The sequence below is a fragment of the Branchiostoma lanceolatum genome, chromosome 4, assembly GCF_035083965.1.
Source record: "Branchiostoma lanceolatum isolate klBraLanc5 chromosome 4, klBraLanc5.hap2, whole genome shotgun sequence".
Classification (NCBI taxonomy): domain Eukaryota; kingdom Metazoa; phylum Chordata; class Leptocardii; order Amphioxiformes; family Branchiostomatidae; genus Branchiostoma; species Branchiostoma lanceolatum.
In genome coordinates this window covers 19,521,787-19,531,449 of record NC_089725.1, presented here as the reverse complement: position 1 = coordinate 19,531,449, position 9,663 = coordinate 19,521,787, and the positions used below count along the sequence as shown (strand labels likewise).

Sequence of the window (9,663 nt, the reverse complement as noted above, 5' to 3'; positions counted from 1 at the left end):
TCTCGAGTTGAGTCAACTTTTATCGGCACCGTCAACACACAGGAAAATAATTAAAGTAACAAAGATGTTTTGATGCGTAAACGGACAACTGAATATTATACACATTCGCCAAGTACTTTATCACGAAGCTCGAGCTCCTTACACCCACATTACTAATACTCTACTGCTGAATCTCGATAAGGGCCCAGATTTTAATCACTTGCTCATTAGTCAAAGCCACCTTACGTTTACATTCACAGCTGTTTAATGGGACAGATACACGGGAAAAAACTAGTTAAGAGTCTGACGGTCTGACCACCGAATATGAAAACATAACCTCCCTGACGGCGGTAACAAGCGAAGCGTCTGGAACATGTGACTGAGAGCGGCGGAGGGATGGGGCAGCCTCCGCGGGTGCAGAAGGTCATTGATCCAGCATCCTTTGTCAGTGCCACTTGTTGCTACCTGTGCCTGCCGTGGAGAAATCCCCTTGTCGGCATAACGACAGATCAAAATGTGTCTTCCATCCTGAGGAGATTTAGAGCATCCCCAAGCCCAGATGGCAACAGAGATAAGTAAGGAGGTTTCGTTGAATAGACCCTCCTCGCAAGCTCGTGTCTCAGGGCACAGAAAAGAAGTCATTAAAGAAGAGCCATTCGTACACTAAACTTTATGTGATACCATCCTTACACTCGGTGTTATCTCAACTCCCATCTGCCACAGTCCTACACAAAATGATGGCCCCGATCGCCAGGCAATCTCAGCCTTGAAAGATTGGATGACTACGGTATATTATACGGGAAGGCTGCATTTACTAATTTAGTTTACGCGTCGGCTGCACCGTGTTGCTCACAATGGCCTTTACATTACTTTGCCAGGAACGAAAGAACAAATTAAACGAGTCGTAAGCCGACCAGCGGGTATCGAATCCTTATCTTCCATTTATCAGAATTCCATTACCTGAACTGACAGAGGTTACCTGAAATCCATTGCTTGTTTGAGAGTCGTGCGCACACAGAATCACCAACAACAGACTAGTGAGAAATAGCGTCAGTTAATCCAGTCAACCATGCTTACGGTAAACCACCCTTACCCTGGGTAATCGCTTATAATGTAAAGAGCAGCCATCCATTCATATGAAGTTGATCATCGAAACTTATGGGATAAACGTGCCGCCAGTAGCGATAGGGGTTGGAAGGTTTGGTGTCCCAGCTGACGCGCGGCTCCTGGTTGTTTTGCAATGTCTTTTCCCAGCCCTTTCTACTGCTTTCAAATGGTGTCCAACCCTGCCAGAAAGCTAAAACTTGGCGTGTTGTACAAAAAGGATATTATCTATAAACGTTCTTAAAAAGAATTCAAACGTAAATACACTAAAATAAATGTTTTCTGAAATGGGAAAAACGACGATGAATCTGATAGGTTGCATCACTTCGATGGCTTTGACGAATCAAATTCAAAAGAATACTAGTAAGCCAGAGTCAGGAAAACATTAGCTCATCTAAGTGCCCATCAGTGAACCACACCAATACCTTCTCGTTATTCAAGGCACAGTAAGTCATTACATCTCCACTCTCAGACACAGGCAGTTGTAATCACATCATCTCCGACGATAAATCCCAATGAATGCTGCCTGGAGGACTCTTTCATCATAGCGCTTCGAGTGTCAGTAATGAATAACAACCTAGGACTGCAAGCCATTCATTATCAGGCATCAATCGTACACCCATGGGAAATATGAATAAAACTTTATTGCAAGTTCTTGCCAGAGGGCCAATTGTAGCTAACAGGATAACGATGAAAATCATGATAGCATGAACTGAATCAGACGAAACTAGTGGCCACTTTAAAGACTATGCAAAAGGACGTTTGTGAAAAGCTGCATCTGTTAGATTTGGCCTCTTTGGAAGTGGTGATTAACGAAACGTCCCACTTTTCCTATAAGACGTATATGTGCTGATTCTAGGGTAGTTTTGTCTTATGTAATAGTGGGGAAATTCGACATCAAGTTCAACCTCATAGAGACCCTGCAAGCTTTACTGCAAAAGATAGTGTGGTGACTGGTAGTAGACGAAGATGTAAAAATGCACCACTTCAACAAACATGACTTGCACACTTGCCAAATAAGGCAACTTTAATGTGTGCTCAATGGAAATGACACTGCAAACACTAAAGTTTGTGGAAGTTAACAAAATATACAGCTATCCCTCTTTCACTACTGAGATTGCTTCCCTGTTGTATATGTCAAATATTGTATGCACCCAGAAGTGCACACTGTTCTGCAGACGTGGGTGTGTGGTAACCAGTAAAGGGCAACTGGTATTCTATAGAGGGGCCCTTCAAATATGGAGGGAACACCAGAGGAACGGCAAAAGGTGTGGTTGTCTGTAGGCAGTACTGAATCCTGCATGCCTGACTTGGATGTTTATGCACACTTCAATTGAAGATGTTTTCTTTTAAATTTGTGCCTTTTCTCTGTTCGAGCTAAGATGGAAAGTGAACGAGATGACTGTAATTGTAAACAACAGACAAGTCCCTACATCTTGGTAGACTTTTGATAAATAAAAACACACCATGGACGTGCACAAAAGGAAGGAAACACATCTCACAGGGTGTAATACTGTTATAACAGGCTCACTGACAACCACTGGTACAATAAGGTCTATCACAACTGTCACAACTCTGACACTGGAGAAAGACGTACATGTTCCTATTGAAGGCCCAGAAACAAAACATTTCCTACTCTGTAAGCAGTTTTGTACCAGTTTGCTCCACACGTGTACGTTGAAACTGTGAATTTCAGTACACCTTGGTAACATCTACAATGGCAAAAACTTTAAAGGATATCTTTACGCAAAAATTCTTTTTCCTAAGCTCGTTCTCCTACCTTCCTGAAGACCAATAGCAATAAGGTCTGATTTTTGTCTGAGCCTTGCAACAGAGATACATGTAATGCCTTGTTAATACATAATCTATTTTCAAGCTGGTCACTGGAAAGGCACCTGATAGCTACACTTCTACTACTTTGGTGGCTTGAGATAGACACACTAGACATAACCTAACAAACTTTAAATGATTACCTACAATGTCAAGACCATAACAGCTAATAACAGATTATCAGAGCTTGACTTCCAGCTTTACTATAATCTGCTGCAGGTGAAATATTTGCACCATTACTGGCATACAATAGTAGTCTTACAACAATAAATATCATTCTCTCTTCCTCACATGGCATCTGAGTGTCTGCATTCTCCAGACATTCTCCTTGCTTTTTTTACCACTTTCCTTTCCATTAAGTACAGCATGAGTAACCTCACACATTATCATTAATATGTTCAGAGTTTGATCATTTTTCACCAAGAGAACTATATCTAGCTGTAGAAGCTACACAATACAAAGCCTACATGTAGATGAGTTGTGAAAATAAAAGTTGGAATTACACCAGATCCTCCAACATAAAATATGTTTGGTTGAGTGCTAAATTGCCAGGAATAACTTTTAGTCAGTCTGCAGATACTGGCCATTTAATATACATCGTATTTTTACAACAATATTCAAATCCAACCCAAGCTGGGATGTTTGTAATGTATTGTAACGTAAGATGTGACAATGCAGTAATAGTCAATTGTGCCCCACTTTGGCTAACATCAGGATTTGTAAAACTGATGCAAAAGTTCTCCAGCCATAGACAGCAATTGACAGCACTATGCTTAAAGGGGACCAAAATACTGTTCAAAACAAGGAGCACCACTTATCTGTGTAGGAATCTTTGCAAAACTGTGGACAAAGTTTGTTGCTAAGTACTGCCTTAAAGGCTACCATACCCCGGAAGTGCTAACATAAAAATCATGGTGATGAAGAAAGTACATCAAGGAACCACAATATTTGCTATAGCAAAGGAATATGAATATACAGAGCCGAGGATTTTCATCAGTGGAGCGCACGGCAGATTTCGCTGCTGCTCCACTCCCATTCCATCTGGTACATGTAGCCTACCCCCCTCCCTCTCCCTCCACTACCATTCTGCGTCTCCTGTAGCCTTCTGGAACACGTAGTCTTTCCCGCCGAGGTTCATAATGCCGTCCTTAAGGTGAAACTTCCACTTGTTCTTGCTGCGGTTGATCTTTGGAGAGAAAAATTACAAAAACAATCAATGGATTAAGTCTTAACTTTTTCAGTGAAGAGTAATTTGTTGGAAATATCAAAAGTGTTTCCCTGAATGCACTACTACTAGAGGCTTTTCATTGACGTCATAGTAATTAAAATTTGAATCCCCCAGACATGGTTAAGAGATGTACTCTGTGATCCAATATGGCACAAGTGACGTCAAATGAAAAACCTGCATAAGACAGAAAGAAATTCACTGCAGTAATTGTGGTTAAGAGATGAGTAAATTTTTTTTCCTCACATAATGAATTTTAAGTGTACAGAAATTGCTGCCGAAATACTTAAGCTTACAAGGTCTGTAGAGAAATCAAAACTACTACATGTTTCTCTCTAGATCTCCTTACAAATCAAGTGTCTGGCTGAAAATCAACGAGAAGATAAGATCACAAGAAGGTCACTCACTCTTTCGTACTGACACACGACCACGTTGTCAATGTCAAACAGGTCAGTAGGGTCGTCGTCGCTCACATCGTCTTCTGAGTTCAGGGGCTCCTGGAGACGACAGGTGAAAAATTTGTAGGTATGAGTTCACTCCAACAGTCTATACACACGTAACTTAAACTCAGCATCTAGGTCTAATGTTGCTACATAAGAATTCTTAATATTGCTTTCCTCCATAGCTTTTTGTAATAGCCATTTCGGCCAAATTATGTTATTTTCCAACAAGTTAATGTGCACTAGTATGATATGTCTGACATTGACAGTGACAATTTGGCACTTGCAAAGTCAAAAGAGCCCACTACTGACCACATTTGGTCCTGCAGTTTCAAAACAATGATGGCAAGGCACAAAAAGAGACATCTGCTGACAATTATCAGGGATCTCCCTAGAAGTATAGAGCAGGATGGGGGGAGGGTGCCAGGCACAGGATATGTGTTGAGAGGGGGAGGCTCAAAAGGAGAGGCTGTTGCATTTTGCCTTTTTCAGATATAATGGAAGTCATTGACTGCAACTTGAGCTTTACAATTTCCAGTTTTGAGCAAAATTACAGGCTTTGATGGGTAGAAATTGGAAAAAAATACCCTAACTTTGAAAATCAACAGGATGGAGCTGGGATTAGAACAGGATGGAGGAGTGCCACTGTACCATTCTTTAGGGAGATCCCTGAATTATGAGAACTCCATGCCTTTTCACTAAAGTATCAGTTGCAATACTGCTCAAGTCTCAATCATAGTTTTTAGTAACAGGCCCACCTCCTCCTCCCCTTCAGCATCATCATTCTCATCATCTTTATCCTCCTCATCCTCCTTCTCATCATCATCGTCGTCGTCATCTTCGTCTGATGTGTCGTTGGCTCCGTCCACCTGTATGATGGGGTGGGCTGTGGTGGTGGCCTAGTGGGAGGAAATCACAGTACAATACACAAATAAACCACACATACACCAATGTGGGAATAGATAAACGTGATCAGATGTCACCATGGTAGAATGGTAGGTAATTCCAAAACAACTAAGGAATCCTTGAATTTTCAGGGGTCATCTATTTACCACAACTACATAATACATGTAAGGGGATGACGGACGTACCAGGGACTGGACCTGTACAATGGACGGCCCTGCCTGTCTCTGTGCCTGCTGACCCTGCTGCTGTACTGTCTGTGTCTGACTGCCTGATGGCTGCTGTACAATAGTCTGGGCAAAGAGGGCAAACAATTGTCATGAAAATATGACAAAAAACAAACAAAAAACAAGCAATACTTGCATGAGCATCTATAAACAGAGGCATATTTCCTTCCATGTTTTGGTAGTGCAGTAGTTCTATAGATGTTATCATCCACACAACATACTAGCTAAAGCTTTGAGCTTTTGGCTGTTTAGTGTGACAATACCATAAATAAAGAACAGCAAACTTGATACAATCTCTTCGACCAGACATATGCATGTATGTCTCTCCCATGTTTGAGGATGAGTGTACCTGTGCAGGTGTGCATCACCTGTTGATGAATATTTGCCTCACCTGTGGCTGCTGGATCTGTATTGTCTGTCCCCCTGGCTGCTGTATGTATACCTGACCTGGCTGGTACCCTGGGAACGACATGGTCGTCTGACCTGAACAGCAGGTAAAACATCTTGTCAGCGAGGCAAAAATGAACATACTGGAAATGCAGACATGTTTGCAGTTTTTTGCAGTAAGCTTTTTGCTGCAAACTTAAAACCACCGCGAAGTCATTTCTACCAGTGTTTCTGTAGCGCTACTATTGTTTAAAATCACAGCGAACACTCCATTTTCTCTTTACTGCGAAGTTAAAACCATGTGAACTTAAATGCATTTAATTATCCTGAAATGTGTCTCAGTATCAATGGTACCTCACTGAAAAGTTACTCATACACTGCTATTGGAATCAAAACATACAATATGTCGAGCATTTTCTTTACATCTGGCAGTAAGCTATTCTACAAGATACTTAAAAGCTACTCTGTTGTTTGATTGTTTGTCTGTTATCATTTGTTACCACACCTTGAGATAGTGTGAGCCCTGGAGCGACAGTTCTCATGACTTGACCTTGCTGGTACACAACTTGACCTTGGGGCAAAGCAACAGCTGCAGCACCTGATGAAGCTGCAGAGGTCTGGAATGGGAAATCATCGTGGTATTGACAAAGAGTAGGTGATTTTCATTTGGTATATTAAATTCATTCTGGTAGATCATGTATTTTACTTTAATTTCAGTCCTTTTATATACCCTGCTATGAAAGTGAATTTTACTCACCAAGTTAACCCCATTTCCTAGCTGGGATGCATAGGCAAGTTGAGGCTGTCCTTGCACTGTAAAACAGCAGCATTAATATCAGAACAAAGTTAATGGATGGCATGAACAATCATTTATGTTTACACTAATCTATTGACAGGTCAGTGTTTTGAGTAGTCCATCAGCAAGACAATTTTCTAAAAAAATTTGACCCATTCAGTGGTGAGGGAGAGGGGGTACCTTCCACCCCCTGTCACTCCAGGGATGACTTATCTTACAAAATTCTGGTAACAACCTGCTAACAATGAAATGCCACACAAGCAAACATAGGGAATGTCCTGACATAGGGAAATGCCACACAAGGGTCTATATAGGGGAACACACATACGTTTCTAGCTATGATGTGGGTAGATGCAACGCAAGCATCTTATTAAGGTATGAGGAATGCCTAGGGAACACCACGCAAACATCAGACAAACATGGTGCAAGGTGCACAAACATCTACAGTTGTATCTCTGACTTAGGGTACTACCACACAACTTCAAGTCACAAGGGTCTTAGCTATGACATATGAATGCCAGCATTGACATAAGGAATCCCACACATCTAACTCTGGCACAGGGAAATGCCACACAAGAGAGTGGAGTAATGGCATTACTTTGTTGGGTCCCCACTTGCCAGCCCGTAGGACCAGCAGTAGGCAAACCGCCCCGGGGCGATTGCTGTATCCTGCTGGCTGGACGAAAAACACACAAACAAACAATTTGTCACAAACATCTAAAACGACTGACTTCAAACTTAGCCTCCCCAAATGTGGTCAATTTTAGGGACAAATCATTTTTCTATAAACATTTGCATAGAAAGTAGCAATTACCAAAGATTATAACAACTTTGAAAGAACTTTTTCAAAAGCAACCTTTTGCAATTCTCTTACTGTACAATTTAACTGTACTACATAAACAGTTACTGTGGATACAACAGGGCAAAGTTTAAGTGTGGCAGAACAGGAACAGTACAGATAAAGAAAGGACCAATTTGTCACCTGCGTTCCTGTTATGTCTCACCTGTATACACCTGTGCATTACTCACCTGTGTGTGCCTGGGCATGGTGGGAGAAGCCTCCTGCTACCAGGTGGACATCAGGATTCAGGCCCTCCACTGCTTTGGACTGCAGCAGCTTGGTCTCCCATACCTGCAGTTTCCATAAAATTTGTTTGATGGTAATGGTATGTTTTACATAAAGTTCCAGGGATTTCCACACCAATCTGTATGTTTAAACTTTTATTCGTATAAATTTAATACAATTCATAATCATATGAATGAAACATGTGGTTGTTTGTGATTTCATGTTGGTTTCAACAGCAAATGCATGTATTTTCCTGCAAACTCTATAGTGCAAGCTTTCTTTTAAATCCAGGAGAAAACATTTCCTTCATATTCTTATTCTTTATTGACTATCTATTTGAGATTTCCATGATAACATGCATTTTTTAAACTGTACATGAACATGGCCATTTAAAAGTTCTGTACTTTGGCTGGGTCACTAAAGTTGTCTTTTTACACAATACTGCCCTAAAAGGTAACAGTTACTTGTTAGCTAGACTCTATCTTATTCTACAAAAAATAATGTTACAGCTGGTCACACTCTCTGGGTCACACCCATTGCCACACATCCCTTCCCCACCTCACTCTGCAAACAGAATGGTACGACCCGGTCATCTGATCTGCAGATCTAGCATCAGCCAATCACAGGGTGAGTCTGGCGGCTTATGCAAATTTGCCACAAAATATAAATGGCGACAGGCTTTATGCAAATTCACTGCCAGCGAGTCGAAAGCCAGTCTCATGGCAGCGTGGACTGCATATCCCCGGGAAGTCCAGTCGGGTTAGGCTGCACCAAGGAGGTTTAAATAGGAAGGAGAGAGTTTAAAATTACTGCCTTTTGTCCTCAGTGGGCCGCAAGCGTCAAAACTGTAATTGACATAAACGTGTCAATTGCCCTGATTTCAATCGGCCAGCGCGGCACGCCAGCGATCTGTTCCATTGTTTAGTTGCAAATTGGAGCGCCCCGGGGATTAGGAGTTTTAGTGGAGGGACAGTCGTAAGTTCCATTTTAGCTATTTTGAGGAATTAATCTTTTAAGAAATCATGATCGGGAAAAAGTAGATAGCGGAGATGCCGATCGGAGAAAATTCAAGCGCTGCAACTAACGTTACAGCCTGTGGCCATTTTATTTCAACAGCCTTGAAACAAGGTTAATCTTCGTTACAACATCCACCCTACAAACTACATGGTCAAACAAAGCGCTGAACTAATACGTCTGCTACATTCTGCATGTAATATGTCAGTCTTTTTGTACATATTCTGTGTCAAAGATCCTAGGTATAAGGGCATATATCTCGTTTCTTTTCGGCAGCTGTGAGAGCAAAATTCGATACATTCTATGATTCTACCGATTCTACACACATAATTCAGTACCTCATCGATCCTCCTTCGCCAGCAGAGAGGCACAAAACACAGTTGAAGCCAAGAATTGTAGGCCCGATGCCAAAAAAATGGCCCCGATGCCGATTGTGAAAGTTTGACAAATTGAAATTTCACATCGTCAACCATCTAAAATATATATCGGCATATCCAGAATAAATCACATAATTTCTACAAAACGACAACATTTGAGGGCACGTTTCTGTCCTAAAATGTTCGCTTCGAGCCTTGCAACACACAAAAAATGCTGTGACTCGCCCATTTTTCGTCGCACAACAGAGTTTCACGTATCAAAACATTCGCCAGTTCAACCGGCCGCCATTGCTGGCTACTGCGCAGCTCTAGTAC

General features: G+C 41.5%; 1 protein-coding gene across 1 annotated transcript in view; it reads right to left on the bottom strand.

The window, feature by feature from the left end:
• Nucleotides 1-2,575: 2,575 nt before the first annotated feature.
• The window catches only part of LOC136431965 (protein stoned-B-like), a 30,476-nt gene continuing 23,388 nt past the window's right edge, over nt 2,576-9,663 (bottom strand). The window contains exons 7-15 of the mRNA XM_066422975.1: nt 7,921-8,023; nt 7,490-7,567; nt 6,853-6,908; nt 6,601-6,712; nt 6,100-6,191; nt 5,670-5,774; nt 5,337-5,477; nt 4,546-4,635; nt 2,576-4,099 (exon numbers count right to left, since the gene is read on the bottom strand). Of these exons, the coding sequence (XP_066279072.1) occupies nt 3,992-4,099; nt 4,546-4,635; nt 5,337-5,477; nt 5,670-5,774; nt 6,100-6,191; nt 6,601-6,712; nt 6,853-6,908; nt 7,490-7,567; nt 7,921-8,023 (885 nt within the window). The 3' untranslated portion in view covers nt 2,576-3,991. The remainder of the gene's footprint in view (nt 4,100-4,545; nt 4,636-5,336; nt 5,478-5,669; nt 5,775-6,099; nt 6,192-6,600; nt 6,713-6,852; nt 6,909-7,489; nt 7,568-7,920; nt 8,024-9,663) is intronic.